At 34.6% G+C, this 19,659-nt stretch overlaps 2 protein-coding genes and 1 long non-coding RNA gene across 7 annotated transcripts in view; 2 read left to right on the top strand and 1 right to left on the bottom strand.

Annotated features, from left to right (window-relative positions):
- Positions 1 to 10,205, top strand: part of LOC126866487 (uncharacterized) — a 32,436-nt gene extending 22,231 nt beyond the window's left edge. The window contains exons 1-3 of one of the 2 annotated variants that reach the window (XR_007689897.1): positions 7,322 to 7,846; positions 8,093 to 9,371; positions 9,512 to 10,205. This is a non-coding gene — a long non-coding RNA (uncharacterized LOC126866487). Of the gene's footprint in view, positions 1 to 7,321; positions 7,847 to 8,092; positions 9,372 to 9,511 lie in introns of those variants that run through there. The other variant, XR_007689898.1, reaches the window with a different exon arrangement.
- LOC126866470 (tetraspanin-5) overlaps positions 1 to 19,659 on the bottom strand; it is a 123,948-nt gene that overhangs the window by 94,068 nt on the left and 10,221 nt on the right. The gene's annotated exons all lie outside the window — the stretch shown is intronic.
- Positions 1,130 to 5,649, top strand: LOC126866466 (uncharacterized). Its single transcript, XM_050620061.1, has 6 exons — positions 1,130 to 1,385; positions 2,875 to 3,597; positions 4,080 to 4,321; positions 4,451 to 4,612; positions 4,683 to 5,003; positions 5,501 to 5,649. The coding sequence occupies exons 1-6, from the start codon at positions 1,226 to 1,228 to the stop codon at positions 5,537 to 5,539; spliced, it is 1,647 nt and encodes a 548-aa protein (XP_050476018.1). The 5' UTR covers positions 1,130 to 1,225; the 3' UTR covers positions 5,540 to 5,649.

The following is a 19,659-nucleotide window of genomic DNA, read 5'->3' as shown; positions in this document are numbered from 1 at the left end:
AGTTGATACAAACCACCGTTCGTAAAATCTAGTTTAAACAAGAGAATTTTTTTTTTTATATTTATTTATTAAAATTACAATCAATTCTCGCGTTGAGAATGAACAAGAGAATGAACGAATTATAATACAAGATAAAGTGAAATATTGTAGTATCGTGGATTAACTAAGAAATATCGAGTGAACTATAAACAATGTTGCGAGAAGGCCTAAGTGCCAACAGCCAGATGGGGTCGAGAAATTTCAATGGCCCAAGCGGCCCATCAATGTATCGTCGGTCCTTCAGTCGAATAGTGACGCGAAAGAAAAAGTATGCGACCATGATCGTGGACGATTACGGAACAAGTACGTGGTGGGGATATGAAAAAAAAACAAAGGGATGCTTAAGGGAGAAAGACGAATTGCGAGGCAGTCGTCAACTGAGAGTCGAGTTGTCAGGAGTTGGTAGATTGTGAGTCGAGAGTTGAGTGCAGTGAAAGTTGTCGAGTTGTTACGAGTCATAAATTGTTATTTGTGAATAGATCCATCTATCGATATATTTATCATATAGGATAGAAATCATTGGAAATCTTAATTTCTAATATTTCAGAATAAATAATCCTATAATAATAATAGGTTTATTTCGTAAAAACTTCTGGAGATATCATTTAACGTTGCACAGAACAGTGGTGTTATCTTATATAATTTACAAATTCATCTACATAGCATGTAACTGAATTTACTTGTTCTACAGTTTCTATGGGAATTATAATTATCTGTAATTACATAATTTTTCTTGTGTCTGTATGAGTCACAGCATTTTTTATAATAATGCTTTACAACCGCACATATGGAGAATTTTATTTGCAAAAAAGTGTGGTATACGATATCTCCGGTGTGCTATACTTTTAAAAAATATTAATATCTGACATCATTTGGACATAACATATATGTGTGTGCATTTCATAGTATTGTCACATAGAATTATCAATAAATACGCAAGAGTCGATGACGAAGCTACGATATATATCTCTTATTGTCTCATATCATTCTATTGATAATTTTATGTCGTCATATATATATATATGACCACATATCACCACCATATATATTTATATATATACGTAGTTATATTCAGAATCAAAAGAGGTTCATTCCTCGGCGTGACTTCCACAACGTTACACGGTGATTAGTGCGGAGGAGTAACTGGAAGATTTTTTTTTGTTTTTAGTAACTTTTGCATCCTATCATGAATTCCTTCGAAGAGAGATTTGCATATTCATTACATTTTGAAGGAGCTGAATCAGATGAAGACCGACTGAAAAAGTGCATCGATCAACTATTCCGAATCCCTCTAATAATTGAAGATACAAGATCCACAGATAACGCTGAAATGTATGATGCTTTGGGTGAGTACGATAATAAACGAATATTATATCTCTTATATTCAGATTTCCAGATATTCAGATCTTCTCTTAGTTTTGTACATTAAACTTACTTTGGCATAAAATGTACTATGCGCATATAATATAGTGGTCTGTTTATTAAATTTGTCGGTATAGAATTGAACCAATCAGTGCAGGTGAGTTTTGCATTAAAAATTACTTATAAACCATCAGTAGGTGGAACAGCTTAGTCGTTATAATCACTAATTTAGTCTTTATAATTTACATATTATAAGTCATTATTAACAAAACTAACTTACTATGACTAATTGGCATTTGTGTCCTTCTGTAAACGGAAGTATACACTCAGCTATATATCGTAAATTTATGATACTAGAGTACCAGGAAATATACACATATGTACAGATCGCATACGATCATAAACTTGGATCAAATTTCAATACCTGATTTGCAACTTTATCTTTAGAAATAGTAATGTTATTTAAAACACTGAAGCTTAACTGCTACGAATGAATTAAATATCTCGGCACGTAATACTCTTCATATTCGGACGAGATATCGTGCAATTGCAATGTCGTTCATGTTGACGTTTTAAACGACATATCTCGAATATCTTTTCGTTAGAAATTAAAATATCCAGCCCAAAGTCTCGGATAGAAGACAGTTGGTAAGACACAGTCCGCTTATGAATATGAAGACAACTAACAATCGCTATTCACACTGATAGATCTAACGCCGCTTCGTCTAACGCTGATCGAGACTTCCAGGAAAAAGCTATGTTGAGAAGAAACAGCGTTACACGAAGCAATGTTAAACGCATTAACAAATTTATATATACTTTGATGTGAACCTTCCATTTCTAACAGTTTATAATTAAATTTTAAAGTATTCGTTTGCTTCGATCAAATGAAATTTCGTTCATACGTATATGCAATTGCATGATCATTTACTTTGAGATTGGCGTAAGTCCATTTTCCGTCGAGACGTTAACAATATATTAAGCGATGTAGGTCCATTCACGAGCCTGAAAAAAATGTTGGTTCAATCGATTCTAAAAAAAAAAAAAAGAAAAAAACTGTGTGGTTAATGTAAGAGCTAATCGCTAAGTATAACAGTATGAATAGCGAAAATCGTAAACTTGAAAACCTCCAAAATCTGTTATTCGGAGTGTTAAATAAATGAATGTGAAATGTCGAATGAAAACTGTAGTTATGAATTTCAATTAGAAATGGAATACTGTGCAACCGATGAGCGACGTTTGATTGTCATATTAAAACACATAGACGTGAGATATCTCGTCCGAGGCGTATCGCGATTAGTCGGAAGGAGCTGAAACGTCATATCGAAATAAAACCTTTTGCAACATCTATTCACGATCCATTACAAGTCAGTTAGCTAACAAAGTGGGAAAGTTCATATTTCCGAACACGTTGAAGCGAAAATAATCGAGGAATGCAGGAATAATATTCTTGTTTCATTTTTTCGCAAATAGCAAGTAGAGCCAAATTGCGCGGGGATTATGAAGTGGCTGTCAACTTTTATACGAAAGCATTACAAGAGGTCTTCCCGTACAGCGAATTGTCTGCAATATTATACTCAAATCGTGCTAAGGCCTTAGGATGCCTTCAAATGTACGAAGAGAGTTTAATAGATATCGATAGGGCGATCGAAATTTCTCCCAATACCGAATTCACCAAGCATTTCAATGATACAAAAATGGATTTGAAAAAAAAAGCTTCTCGTCCGCATACGAAACAAAATAACAGAAATCACTTCGAGGATATACCATCGCTATCGCACAACGAAAACAAAGATATTCCTGGTATGAGCGATGCTGTTCGCTTGGTTCATAGTACAAAATATGGTGTAAATTTTGAAGCGACGAAACCCATCGGCTCTGGAGACGTCATTCTAATCGAGAAACCACAAGTAACGTCTGTACTTAACTCAACTGTCGCTCTTGCACGCGTGTGTCACTATTGCCTAAACCGGAGCAGGGCATTACTTCCATGTGAACGGTGCAATAGCGCGCTATATTGTTCGAAAGAATGCCGTGCAAAAGCATACGAAGAATACCATCGATTTCAATGCAACTCTAAAAACTTTCCAGATGATGTTCAATTTGTAATAATCTTGCTTATGAAGATTACAGAAAACGGTGAAAAACTTGCAGAAGCCATTAAATATTGCGAGAAGCTCGATACTATGAGCGCAGGTAATGATAATTTATTAATTCGTAATTCTCTATTCCGCCATCATCGATATAAACATAAATGTGAATTGAAGTTACTAGCTTGTGCAGAGAAAGAACATACTCTTCGACGTTAATTCTTTTTTCTTTCTGTACTACCGTCTTGTATTTAAAGCTTCGTGCCAAATTTTGACAATTTCTCTTTTACTCGCAAGTGTATTTTATATATCCGCGATAGAGGCTCGACTTTATTAATAAATTGCGAATGTTCCAGCATTTACACAGAAATTAAACATACGTAATACAAAAAATGTACAGCATATTCCAAATAGAATTACCGATTGTAATATTTTAAGGGTGAAATAGACGTCGATTCAGTTTCTGTTTCCTTCGTTGTATTCGTAAGAGTGCGAACTTGCACGAACATCCATAATCCATCAATGAGGAAGAAATTTTGTATCGTCTCGTAACTTCGTCGTTAACAACATCGTTTCAATTTTTAATAGATTCGATGAAAGAATTTCGTACGATACGTGATAATTTGGGAGACAATTTGAAATCCGTCCTCAATTTAAGTATATCGATGAAGGAGAATGACAAGAAAAATGCAAAAAATATATTGATATCAGCCCATACTGCTTCATTCCTACGAAATCAGACCAATTATATGCGGGGACACAACAATGTCTTAAGTGTCGCTAAATTATTATTCCGATTATTCTACATCTTCCATGCACACATCTTTCTGGTGAGTATCAATCAATTTTTAACTGCATTTCTTTCAAACCGCTGCTGTATAAAATATATGTTACAGTATGTAAGAAGTCGCTGATTGAATAAGTTTTCATGTAATAGCTACTAATCATATATTTTCCAGGAGGATATATCGGTTGACAAAAATAATGCAAGTGGAGTTTACAATCTGTATTCCTTGCTTAGCTTGTTTCCTCACTCTTGTTGTGCGAATACAGTGTATTCGATACATAAAAATGGTGTGATAGCTATACGCGCAGCTAAAGACATGAAACCAGGTGAACAGGTAATAAATTTCGTCTTTTCTTTGCTATTAACTTGTGAAATAAAGATTTGTCTAATGAAGTGTTTTGCAGATAACTTTTAATTTTCTACGTACAAGTCGGTCTGTAACTTTCATAACCGAATTTATATCACGACAAATAGTCCTACAAGAAGAGAAACGTATTTTATGCAATTGCATGGTTTGTGAATATCATTATGATTTTAAACCTGAGTTTGGTGGGAAATTAAAAATACCGAAAGAATTAGAAAGACGCCTACGCAAAAAGCGATTCGATATGGACAGCTTGTGGGAATTACTCAAAATAATTAACAACGAGAGAAGCCGACCGTGTTTAGAAGCGGAACTCTTGAAAGCTGCCCTTCCAGATATCTATTTGGGAAAGCGGGACACTGTAAGTATTTCGAAGTTTATTCACACAGGTTTATCTGCAAATCTAAATTTTGCTTGCATTGTATTCGATTGAGCTTGAAATATTTTATCTCAATTTAATACGCATACATACAGTCAGTGGCGAAAGCCTGCACAAATAGCTTATCGAATTTTGCGTATCTAACTTACCAAAGAAATTAAACGCGCATTTTGTCACAAAATTATCTATTGATTATTGATTACGTAGGAAATTGGCAAAAACTATTTACAAGACACTATTCTTAACTTGTAGAGTTACTTGTATCGTTAACTTAATCCTAAAGCAAACTATTACCTATTAAGAAAGATGAAGAATTGTTATAGACAGTGTTCACCCTGTATATATGCCTATTAAATGAATAATATCATTTCATCAAAGTTGTTAATCTTCAGTTTTTACGTAGTTTGTATCTTATTCCTTCTTTTTCTGCTATCGTTTAAATACAAATTAATTTATATTTATTTTCAACTGTTTTTCAGTTACTGGACGTCCTATACCGATTAATTGGTCTTTCGTAAACGAGTCTTGTTTCTGATTATGATACGAGGATTCGAACAGAATGCATAACAACCTTAATCTTTCGTATTTCTAATGTTCTCTTAATGTTATAATATTAATTTTTTACTTCGTATTTTTAGTGGCACACAAAAATTTTCATTTCTACTCTTTTATGCGGTGTTTATCTTTGGTTGTTTATTATCTCTATATTTATCCGTATTATTTGCTTACAGTATTTTATAATTATATTATATTTTATTATAATTAGATGCGTTACAATATTTGTTATCCATACAATTAGTTTTAACAAAACAACATTAATATACGTATATAATGTTAACTACATGTTAACTCGTAACGTTATTTTTTGTGTTATATTCATTTTTCTCTCCTCATATTTTCATTCTTACGATATAACAGAGTTAACCACTTAACACACACATTTATAAGTATTCTAACTATTCGTATTTTATGTTTCACAATGGTCAAATATAAAATATATATTCATTTCTTCGTGATTCGCCTAACTCGATTAAATTCCCTTCAAATGTAAGGTATATTTATAAATACAAGCAAATTCTATGCGGTCGATATGAAAATGGATATCGCGTCAATTATTCTTTTGAACATGTAAAGCCTCGTGATATTGCAATATCTTTGTAACAACAAAATTCTTTCAATATAAGCAACTAAATTACGTGCACGATTCACGGTTTGTGCTTCGTAAAATATCAATGCGCAATTATAAAACAAGAGGCCGAACAAATGCTTCGGTATATTTCTACTCATCTAAGTCGGGTATCGATACAAATTCACTGCCGTCCTACTTGCAATGCAATTAGGCCAAGGATGAAACCTAACGGCCTGAGTTAACGAAGCTTCGCAACGTACAACGATCTGAACTCTCCGAGATCTGCCTTTATAGTTGCAAACTAAGATAAATGCGAAATCTTCGATAAATCGGTAAAGTAAATAAATTAACGGACTAAGTCATTAAGTATCCATTGTTAAATCCTTGCAAATGTTACATATGCATACACTTGTAAGCCTACATATACCTAGATCACATGTGCATGTCTAATAGGAAAGTCAATCAGAGAGTAAGTCAAATATAAACCGGGCTTTGTAACTTTATATTTCAGTAAAATGTTTCAAAAAGAACAGTTCGGTTATTTTTTCTATGTATTTGCCTCTCTACATTTCCGCCACGGGATTGCTAATTTTTTCATCCCAGTTTCGTAGAAAGTGCAGGGCTGGGTCAAGAGCCAATTACGCACGAATTGCTCTACTTCTTCGTGGCTGTTGAAACGTTGTCCTCCTAACGCCTCTTTAAGTGGCTATGATTTTACGGAACTTTAATTCCTTCCGAACGATGGAAACCACACTTGCACGACTAATATTAATCTTCCAGCGAATTTCGTCGATCGTTGTGCATCGATCGTGCTCGATCGGTTGCCCAGCAGCTTCGACGTTTGCCGATGTTACGCTCGTCTCGGAGCGTCGCGGATGCGATGCGTTTTGAACGTATCGACGTTCATTGGAAAACGGTTTACGTCTCGCGAACACTTGGCTTCTTCATAACGTGCCATTTCTAAAATCGTAGTCGCAATCTATGCAAAATTCTAGTGAATTTTCTGCAGCCAACCTTTAGAAACTTAATAATTATGTATCGTGCGACGGAAGACGGTACTGCCTTCCCGCTCATTGAGTTGTGTACCGAGGAAATGGTAAATAGAGCACCACGTGGGGTGGAACGTCTTTAAGATACGCCTATTTGAACTCCTACGCAGTTCCATCTGAATAAGTGACACAGTGCAGACATGTCGCGCGCAGTCCGGTTGATATCTGACTGGCCCTGGTACATACGCTCGTTTGTTACGATATCCACGTAAAATTTGATCGATGTCGATTAAAATTCGTAGTCTTTAGGTTGCTGATACAAAAGACACAGTTGTACGTTCTATTGGTGGAGTTCTACAAGTGAACTTTACATATTCATCACGCGACGACAGAATCACCACGGAACTGTACCAATTTAAAACATTTAAGCTTGTTTTCCCTAAAATCGTGATCCTGGAGTTACGCCATTGTTTTAGCAAATGAGCGATACGTACATACTCTCGGTCATAAATGTTAGAACTATTAATTTCAGGCGAGACAATAAAAATTGATCTGGGTAATAGGACGACTAATCGATCACAAAAATTTGGGAAAGTCATTGGCAAAAGTTATAGAAAAATATAATAAGTTTGGGATCTCATACCCCTCGCGATCTTATGATTCGGACCACCCTTAAAAATGTATTGAGATTCGAGATAAGGAATAAGGTAAAAGGTTCTTTCGCTTCACAGCCAAATAATGAGACGGTTTACGCAAGAATTATTTCACCTTCGAATGAACTAACGTATAATTATTTTAGAACAATTTGCGGCCATATAGGGTTATACATGTTCAAATATAATCACGGACTGATTTAAGTAGCTCATTTAAAAAGCCATCTAATTTCACTAGTGAAATATGAATTTATAGAATGCATGAAACCTTAGAATAACATATACAATACGCAATTTCAGGTGGACTATTATACGTGTTGGTTTATTAAAGAGACGAGTGATAAAATTGTAATAGTCGGTGTATATCACTTTGACTGCCACGCCAAAATCACACGTTTCGCTCAGGACGCCATAGGAGTATTTTTATTATTCAAAGCATATAATGGCAAAATAATAATAAATCGATGGTGTAAAACAACATTCTTCCCCAATGGACCGTTTATCTTATTGGTGATCACGGGTGACCATCGTGGCGTCTTGGTAACAGTTGATAGCGACATATTATAACGAGGCTTCGTTTATTTCAACAAACCATTGGCATTCGTTACTTCGTCGTAAGCAAAACGTGCAGAATATATTGTTGAAACGTGTAGAAGATATTAGTAAACGGTATTTGCTCGTTCTATATGTATTAGTAAGGTATGTTCACACTTCTAACTTCAATTATACGATTATAAAGCAGCATTTACGATTATTTTCTAAGCTGTGTTTATAATAATATTCGTAGATTACCCCTCGAAGATATGGATGCAAACACAGTGCACAGTTAGATGCAAGATTTGTTCTCATTTTTTTTATCGATGTTCTAATAAAAATGTTTAATTGTTCAATGGGGCACTTTTTATTTCAAAGTATCTTCTATTTATCGGTTATATTCAAAATGCCCTAACTGTCAATTTTCATACAATTTTTACAGTTGTAAGGAGCTCAAGCGCTCCGGTGACCACTGTGGCGTCATAGGAAAAACCGTGGCCGGTCATATATGATCAACGTGGCAGTCAAAGTGTTACAATCGCTTTAAATACAAAATACAGAGGTAGTTTATGCCGCTGGTAATCGTCGCTGGCTCAATGCTACTGTTCAACTCTACGCTCGCTATTCGACTGTATGACTCAGTATAATGATCGTCCTGGAGAGCACATTCGTCTGTTTGTATCGACCGACGGTATTGTAAAAAGTTTGAATATAACTCCGGTTGACGATTACAAACAACAGCGATGATATTTTGTCCGGAGTTCGTTTACCTTTAAACATAGCAAACCAAAACAACGTTGGCACTCCAAGGCACAATAACGTGAGTCTCTCTCGATTGGAATTTTCCATTGACTCATGTGCCGCTACAAATGGAATATTTAACAATACAAATGCCAAAGTTAAAGGAAACAGAGTTGGAGAAAAAATATTGAATTTTATCACTTATAAAATTCTTATTACATTATAGAACATGTGGATTCTCCCCTGCCCGTACTTCCATCGACATAGCCACAAAAGCTTTAGCAAGACCCTAATGATTTTTCATGTGAGTCTCATTTTCTTTAATACAGTGTAGAGCTCCTTTATTCGAGCAGCCATTATCCAAATACCCTAATATCCGGACATTCTATTATCCGACCGCTCTATTACCCGAACGTAATATTTCCCATGCCTTTTTCGTTTCAGACATGTTCGTATTTTATTAACCTTCACGTAAAATGTATCCCTTGCTTCATGCGATTCAGTGAATTCTGATTGTAAGAATTTAGTACGAAAGTGATAACTATCGGAAGGAAATACGACACGATTCAAACACTCGAATGCGGTGCGAGTGCAACAGAATTAGTAAATATACACGGCGCTGCAAGAGTCGCAAACACGGACATTAAAACACAAAAACATGATACATGAAAATTATGCGAAGCACGTAGATTCCATGGCAACGGTAGGAAAGCTACAAATATATTGATTGTGTAAATGATTTTACACAAATGGGAACAGCAAACGAAAGTGATAATGATACGATGGCTTCTCATGCCGAAGTATTCGTGGAATTTGAAAAGGAGCTGGGAAGGTTCGAAATACAAAATAAATCTAATTCAATATAGTTACTTGTGTTGAAAGAATTACGTGGTCTAACAGCCAAAGAGAGCGAAATACATACATTAAAAAACAAAACTAGCAGTAGTTTGTTCGTTTCAGCTTACTAGCCCAGAAATTCGACTTGGTTACATAGGTTACGATATATACATTATGTTTATAATTCGTTGCCGAACCTGCCTTACGTAATTATTTATTTCCTTGCTTTCTATTCTGAAATTGCCTTTGGTTTGTTATAAAACACTTTTCTTTTTTAAAACTAACTGAAACTATTTCATTGGTTGCTCTCCCTTTTCCCCCTTTTCTATATTGCTAGCCATTCGACTACTTCCGCCCTTTCTTCCTCCGATAGTATTTGTCCCATGCTCAGGCTTGTCCTATCAATTTCTTTCCACTTCCAGTGTTCAAATGTCCCTTCACTGCTTTTACGAAATAAGCTCCTTTCCTCTTTAGTCGTTCAACATTTACGTGCATTTTCCAAGCTGCGCACCCTGCTCTTGCCAATTACCTTCTGCCCCATCCCTTCTCCTCTCCCCTTGTTTAAAGAAATTACCATTAATTTCTTTAATTTACTTAATCTTAATGCGTATTTGAATAAACGAAATTTCATATGAGAAAAATGATTCATGGTTCCATTAACCGAATAGTTTCTTTATCCCGGATAAGGAAGGTTGTACTGCATATGAAATGATACGGTGAAAGGAAAGTTGGAAGAGTAAAACGGAAGAAACGCTGTAATTTTACTAAACTGATATACAGGGTGGTTGGTAACTGGTAGTACAAGCGGAAAGGGGGTGATTCTACGCGAAAAAAGAAGTCGAAAATATAGAATAAAAATTTAAAAATTTAAAAATTTTAAAAATTAAAAAAGTAACGTCAATCGAGACAACGATCTACAGTGAGATCCGTTATAACGAGACGCGATAAAGTGCACGCGTACCGAGCGAAAATTCAAAGTCGATTTTCTCGAAAACAAAGCCTCGAACGAAAAATTTTTATTCTGTATTTTCGACTTCTTTTTTCGCGTAGAATCACCCCCTTTCCGCTTGTACCACCAGTTACCGACCACCCTGTATAGTTGACAAAAGGGACGAATGCAGAATATAATTGCCCGTTCTATAACGGACGAGTGTTTAGTACAGAAAAATTGTTTAGTAGAAATCTCACTTGTATATACACGAGCATCAATTTGAAACTTTCTTCTGCCCGCCACTGTATGACACAACTGTTTAAAAATAATGCCGCTTTAAGAAGTCTGAAAAGACTTTTACGCCAACATCAATCTCTTGTTGACACAACAGTGGCCATTGTGCTCAATGTGCTTGAAAGTTTTACCCCAACAGAAACAACTTCACTTTCACGAGGGTCATAATGAGTATGGAGTGAAACGGGGGAATGATAAACGGAGGGAAATGAAATCTGCGTAAAAGGGCGAGGCTAACGCGACGTACATGGGGACAGTACGGTCGATCAAACACAATGAATACGGCACACTCGCGCAGAACGAACCCACCACCAGCCGTGGCAAAGAAGCTTTAAAAATTAAAACGAATCGCTGAACTTGAATATAATTTCACACGGTACTTTTCATGCGGAAGAGGTATGAACATCTTTTTCAGCGGATTCTCAATTATGAGATAGTATGTACCTGTAAAGTTCTAAAGTGTCTCGAATTTACTAACTCGTATGCCTTTTTATTTATTTATTTGTTAAGCTCTAACAACTCTTCATGAAGAGTCGTGCATGGTTCTACATTAGGGAAACTGGAGTAAAACTGAGATCTTAAGAATAAAATGATAAAACTCTGAAAATGATGTACTTTACTTGCATAGCAGTATACTTAACTTACTGGGTCGTTCTCGGCCAGTAATTTGAAGTAATTTTTCATTTCCTCCACGCTTCTGTCCAAATTTTGCTTTCTTAAAGAAATTACTGGGGGATTTTTTAAAACTCGAAAGCCTAAAAAAGGCTGCTTAATAAAGTTGCAGACAGAGTGTTAAACAAAAATTGCGAGTGTTGCTTATTAAAGCAATATTTTTATCGAACACTAGTCTACATTAGATTTTTACAGAAAGAAGAATATCCTCAAAATGATAATTTTACATGGACAAATTTATATAGAGGTACGAATTTAAGTAAATTCATACGGAATGCGAGTGTATATCGAAATTATAATTTATTAAAAAATTAGTCACATTGAAACATCGAAGTTTATTAATATATGCAATGCAAATTGATTGTTGAATGTTTGTGATTTCTGCGAAACATACATTTGTACTAAATATTTTGTAACAGTGTTGCGATAGTCGAGTCTCGTAATAGTACTAATGAAATTTCGAAATGTTCCGTATAATACACGTAATACATCATAAAACGCATCTACGAGTATTCAAACACTTTCGTGAGCCTGTGCAAATTTGTCAATTTTTAATTAGATTTCAGGCGGGGGAAGTAGAGTTTGACGAAAATCCAAGATATTGATCGTTCATTAGCTGAGAAAATTCATATCCAACGTATAAATATGCATTATGGTTTAGAATTTACTTATAGTTTAATTACTATAATATGTGTGAGAGTTGTTGAATAAATTTTTTTTTTAAACAGGGTATATATTTATTTTTGACTCTCATTGCATTATACAGTGACTACAAAAAGTATTTGTACAGGATTATATTTATTACAATCGATATAGTAATTAATTAAGTATATTAAATTTCCGGCCATTTGATATTATCAGGTACTTCTATATAATTACAAAAATTTAATGCTACGAAAATGAAATGTGGAAGCTGATAGAAGAAACGCTTCATTGAAAAATAAGGTTACGCACAGATATTTTCTGCAGCCACTGTGTATGATTTAAAAATAAATGAAAATGACTTTCTCGTTACTGTATGATTTAACCGACCTTTTATTACGCAAGTATACTTCGTGTAAGTAGGTCAGGTATGGAGGGCTGGATGATGCGCTCGGACGCATAAGGAGGGTAAGTGCACTTATACTGTTCTTGCATCCGTGTCCTCAATTGTTGATGTACCAAGTCTGTGCTTCAGTATTGGATGAGATTCGCAGACATCCACGTAATCAATCAAAATGTGTACCGCATTAGGAAATTATTTCAGCAAATAACTATTACGTGCGTTATTTTAACATTTATTATTGGTACAAGAGGTACGTTTTCCGCGGATTAAAAGGAAAATACCCTTTAGATTGAAGTATTAGATTCAACTAGAATCAACATAGTATAAATTATTATAAACCAAGCTATTGTATCGCGCCAAATGAAGCTACTTAAAATTCTCAACGAGAATTGATTGTAAATAGCCCACCAAATAAAAAAAAAAAGAAAGAAAAAAGAGGTGCGTAATACAAATTTGTACAAGAGGTAAATGAGGTGCGTTCATTCATTAACGATTCAACTAGATACAAAAAATAGTACATGTGTCAAAAATGAAGATAAAAAAGTGAGCGCAATGTCAATTTATTATTGATATTTTGTCAACTAACGAACAGCCGATTCTCTGCATTTTCGTTTTTGTTCTTTCTCATTTGTAAGGTACTAGTTGATATTTCAAATTTTATTTCTTGTTTGTTCTTAATTACGAATTGTTTTACTCGTCTTTTTATCTCATACTATTGATATTCGGAATTTACACCCAGAATTATATCGTCGTTCGTAACTGTGCGGACGCTTTATGGATTTATAGCAACAATACATGAATTCTATCAATGTGTACAAATTAATGATGAATTAATTAGTAATTAGAAACAACATTTGCTACTTTTTTATAGAAGGGTACTTTTTTCAGGCTACAGATCTGAATTACCTATCAAAAATATAGAAGTAATGTATTTTTCTGTTTACTATATACATTTACTATTTAATTATCATTGGTAATGTTAACATGGAAAATAATCCCATCAGTTTAGCATATTATTCTCAAACCGACCTATAATTTAAAAATGATAGAATCTAAAGATAAGAGATCTAGAGAAAGAGTTGCTCAAGCAACAAAGTAATTCTGTAAAGTTTCACGGTTACAAAAGCCAGATTTATTGTCGAATATAGACAATACCCCAAACACTAATTTAATCATATCATAACCTATGGTAATATTACATAATTAAATATCATATCTAGCCATGATGCTTATAAGAAATGAAATCATTGCAGTTTGATTTTACCGTAATCTTGTTAAAATGTTGTAATCATATAATCTACAGTAATCAGTAATCAGTATCACACAGTACATATCGAGTATCTAACAGTATCGTACAGTATTTACACAGTATCTCTGAGTATCTCCGAGCATCACAAGTATCTAAAAAAAACCTATAATATCTTCGAGTATCTACCAAGTTACGCGACGAGCATTTACAAGTATTTATTCCGCGATTTTATTTTGCGATTTATACTTTGTACTGACGATTCACGTATACGGTTGTATATTAATTTATTATTCTAAATATATTCGATGGTTTTAACAACGAGCAATCTCGTCATTAAACCTCACGTACCAACGTCCTTTTCACATAAACCTCACCTCGTTGGTGACTCCGACGTGCATACCTACATTTGAAGAATATATTAAGTCGTTTGATGGCATTTGTAGCAACTATCCATTATGCATTTTTGCCTCCTGTTCTCGATCACTATCTTATTGAATGATAAACGATCTGAGGTGGTTTATTATACGTGTTGGTTTATTAAAGAGACGACTGATAAAATTGTAATAGTTGGTGTATATTAAAATCACTTTAAATACAAGTACAGAGATAACCGTCACTCGCTCAATGGCACTGTTCAACTTTAGGCTCGCTATGCGACAGTATGACTCGCTATAATAATCCTATAGACTACGTTCGTCTGTTTATATCGATCGGTGATATTATAAAAAGTTCGAGTATAACTCCGGTTGACGATTACAAATAACGGCGAGAATGTTTTGTCCAGAGTTCGTTTACCTTGGAACGTAGCAAACCAAAACAACGTTGGCACTCCAAGGCACAACAACACGAGTCTCTTGCGATTCCAATCTTCTGTTGACTCCTGTGCCGCTACAGATCCTTCGAAATTTAATTACTTTTCCCTTACATTTTCTATTCTCTTTCGAGGTACGTACCCATTCTGTTTAGAGATACGCGATTGTTAAAAAAGCAGTAACGACTTTCAGAATCTACTCACTATATACATTATCACGTGCATTTTTGCAAATAGATATAGTTTCCAGCTGGTATCGAGTTAATTGCAATAACTCGGTATGTTTAGAAGATTGGTTAGTTGATAGAGCGTGTCAAACCTCAAAGTGTCGTATCGGTTTAATCGGAGCAAAAGGTTTACTTGGTCGGAAATGCATTTAATATGTAGTTGCGAGAGAGGATACTGTAATAATGCTCTTCATAATATTTTCCGGTGGCCGGAAGATAGGGTTTCACGCACGCATGCTACACTTATTCGTCCATGTAACTCATGACAAAGGGTCATCGAACCCTCTTTCGAGCATAAAAACCTGCACCGACTGTGAAAATATACGCTGCATGAATCCGGATAAATGGAAATCGAAGTAAAAAAACTGGAGAACATTTCGATTTCCTTTTTCTACTAGGATTTATGGCTCGTTAATTCGAGCCAATTAATGACGCAAGATCTTTGCTCTCTCTCTAACTCTACTCGCCTAGGTAGCTGAAAGAAGTGGAGCAGGTAAGAAAAATAAACGCAGTTCTAGAATTACATTTATCACTTCGGATAACAGCTATGACATACCGTATTTTAGTACGATATTTTTGTTATTAGTATCAGTTACTACGTTTGTTTTGTGGGTAATTAATCAGTCAGTGCACGAGATTTATTGAGACAAATAATTGTAATTAGCGATAGGTCGAAATACGTCGCAATTAAGTTCGAATTTGGAATATTCATTGATCAGATCCGAATCCTCTACAAGTGTTTTGAAAAAGAAGAAGCTGTACTTTCAAATAGACTGTAACCTAAACGCGACAGATTGGAACATCCATGAGAACCTACTTTGGCAAATAAAACAAGTACTTCCAAGTAGAATTGAAATGAACACGCCAAGAAATTCCCCGTTCACATGAAATCATATTTTTAGACTGATGTTCTTAAATAATATACGTCAGAAGTTAATCGGTGTAAATCAATTTTCCATTTATACTCCTTCATCATAAACTGTCGGTGTCGCCGAATATAACGAGAAGCTATTTACTCGGCATAAATCATTTTTCATGGGAACTTCTGAATCCCCCAATCACAAACGTTCAAATAAAATCTACAGGAGTCCTCTGTTTTATTCTTAATAATTCCTACTATAATTTTCCTACATTTGTTCCAATGTAATAATAATGTCTTTCTCTAATTTGCTGGCTGTAGATTTGTCGCTGATGGGATACCGCTGATTTTCTTCCGTTTTCGATGCGTAGAAGAAGAATCGAATTCCGGTCGCCGGGATTCGAACCCGGGTTCCGAACGTTCGTAACCTAAGGCGCTAACCACTGCGCTGTCGTCGTCCGACGCTAGTTAGTGTCGAGTGGAGGTATTTGCTGTTGAGTGCCGCCACACGTGATTCGAGTGATACTCGCAAGGGCTTCGATTCGCTCAGATATCGAAGCTGTTACAAGTTTCTTTTTTTGTATCTCGAAGAAACTTTACGATTTAGCCAATGTATAGCTATATATTACGTAGATGCATTTCTCATTAGAACACATCAGCACAGAGTTGTAACGTATCATTTCAAGGAAAAAGATCATTCGTGTGTTTCTACGTAGTCTTCTTCCAGGGACGTAGCAGTCTTCTTCTTCTGTTACGAATTTTAACTTAAGATCTCGTTATGAGTAGATTTTTGAAACTCGTTCCGAGGTTCGAAACCAGCTTGTGAAGATCGCATACTTGGCAAGCATAATGAACGAACCGTATTCTCTTATCAGCAATATTCGAATTTCTTTCTTTATTAGAAAACGTTTGACATTTAACAGAACGATTTTTGCAAAAATATACACAGCACGATTGTTGTTCTATTAAAACGTCAAAAACAGTTCATATATTATACCTTTAATCTATTGACTGAGTAATGAGCTTGCAGTATCGAAGCTGGCAGTCGAATCCTACGAAATGGTGCTTGTGTATTAAATTTGATTTCAGTTTATGGATATGCAGGGGGTCCCAGTTTTCCCTACCAAACGTTGTCATTATATTCTATAGGTCAAGACAAAAAGAAAATGTCATATAGACATATGCCATTGGAAGCATCGTTAAAAAGAGTTATAACAAGAAGAAACGGTATACGAAATGAGCAGTGATAAACGTGTGTTATTACGGTGCGTTATTACGATGCAAAAAGTAATAGTCAGAAGGTATCACGATACCTTTATGACTTCAACGTCTGTACTCTACGATTCCACAGTGTCGATATAGTAATAACCGATATAATCTGATTTTAAAATTTCTTTTAATTATATGTAGTTTCCCAGTGTTAATTTCCATCAGTTATAAGTTGCAGATATTGCGAGAAAAATGGAAAAGATTTACCAAAAGATTACTATACTTCGTTACGCAATACGATGGCCTGAATAGATTTGTCAGATTTAATCACATAACAGCGACACTATGAATGCTTTTAAAACTAATAGTCATAATCCTTCTTATATTATACGGAAGCTGTTTATAACCGGATTAATAAGTCACGACACCATAAGGCTCGTAAATACTGAAATACAATATCGAAGTGATATATCATTGTTCTAGACACTAAGTCCAATGTACACAAAAGTGTAAAAAAGTCCTTTATTCAGTAACAAAAAGTATTTGCATATCCTCATTTTCCTATGAAGTGTATTTTTATTAAATTCTAATTTCATTTTCATAATATCAAATTTCCATAGTTTAGACGGTGTGAAATTTCTGCTGTTCTTGTTGACCTCTATATGACCCGAAAAAGATTTTATATTTCAATAGGTATGGAACTTTATTTGGAATTACCTTTTGTGTATCCAGACTTTCTACGAAGAAAATAGTTGAAAAGGAAGATATCTGAAGAGATACAAACGTGAAGAAGAGATTAATTAATATGTAAATGCTACAGTAAATACATACATTGTGCAGATAATTCGCAGCAGTCACTTTATTTTATAGCATGACAAATTTCATTGTTTTAATATTATTTATATTTTCTTTTCGATAACGAGTTATATCGATACTTAATTTGTAAAAAGTAGGTTAATTTGTCTTCTGTAACAGTAGGTTCTAAGTGACTATTATATTGTTATAGCACTTAAGAGTTACGTAATCATTAGAAAGCGAACCGACGGTACGCTCCGTTATAATATGCTACGTCTTATGTTACGAATTACTGTTTATTCAATAAAATTTCTTGCAACGTGGTTTTCGTATTACACTCAGCTCTAACCAAACTGCAGGATAAGTCTATAAACTAGTAGCTTAAATGATATGAAATTTCTACTGTTCTTTTCGGTTCTATATGATCCAAAATAGACGTTACATTTCAATAGATATGTGGCTTTGTGATATAGATATGCGAACTTTTCAACGGCTTCGCGACACAAAGCGCTATACTTTCAAAGCGTAAGGCCGCCATGCCTGATGTACCATCGATATCCCTACGGTTCTTTCGCCGAATATTCGGAAGAATGCATACGTGGCAACCGTCGCGACATCTAATAAACGCGTGCGTAGTAGGGATGTCGAGGGGCAACAAAGAAAAGATTTCTAGAAGCCCCGAGCTGCTAAGTGCGAAAGGTTAAGTGTCATAGCGAAGTAAACACTATTAGAGATACACAGTTATAACTCTTGATAGTCGTTAATTGTTAGTTGTTATTAATCGTTAATCCCTTAACCTACAACTACGGCCATAACCCGTAGTACGATGATCGGGCCAAACGTAAATATTATGGGCATGGCCGGTAGTATATGATCGGACCAAACGTAAGTGTCAGAGGCATAGCCCGTAGTACGATGATAGGGCCAAATATAATATATAATGTAATATATAATAGCTTGTTTACGTTTTCAGCCCAAAATTCTCGAACGTAAATAGTAGGTTAAGGGACTAATCGTTGTTAATCGTTAATCGTTGTTAGTTATTAATCGTTAATAGTTTGATAAACTTTATTGTTGAACACGAAGAGTATTTCTTGTGGGCACCTTCACCAACGACTGTCTCAGATATTAGGAAATTTTACATAGTTTCTAAATATTTCGTTTCACTATTCAATGTAATTTTTCTATCTTTTGTATATTCCAGACTTTTTGTGAATAAAATAATTCGAAAACAGAAGCTATCTAAAGAAGCAAAGGGAATATACTTGGATATACTCTAATTAATTATTTAATTAATTATGTAAATGCAGGATGACTCTATAAACTTAATTACGTACCAATAATGTTTAAAGATGTTATTTTTAAATAACATGTAATGCGTAAATAGGTTTCTCGGTTTAGGAACAACTTTATATTATTAATTAAATATAATATTGTTCAAAGTAATTCATCCTCCTCTATATATTGTAAATTCTTAGAATCACATTTTCGGCTATCTAATATTAATGCAAATTTCTATTTTAGTTTGCAAGTATCTATCAGGTATTAAATTTCAGACGTTCAAGTATGAAATCATTTAGACGAGAAGAAAATAGGACGAGGAATATATTAGAATAATATATAAAGTGCTTTATTCTCTGATTGTATACTTACAAACTATATT

This window comes from Bombus huntii, chromosome 6 (genome assembly GCF_024542735.1).
Source record: "Bombus huntii isolate Logan2020A chromosome 6, iyBomHunt1.1, whole genome shotgun sequence".
Taxonomy (NCBI): Eukaryota; Metazoa; Arthropoda; class Insecta; order Hymenoptera; family Apidae; genus Bombus; species Bombus huntii.
Note: the sequence above shows the minus strand (reverse complement) of the source record. Positions and strands in the feature narration are given on the sequence as shown.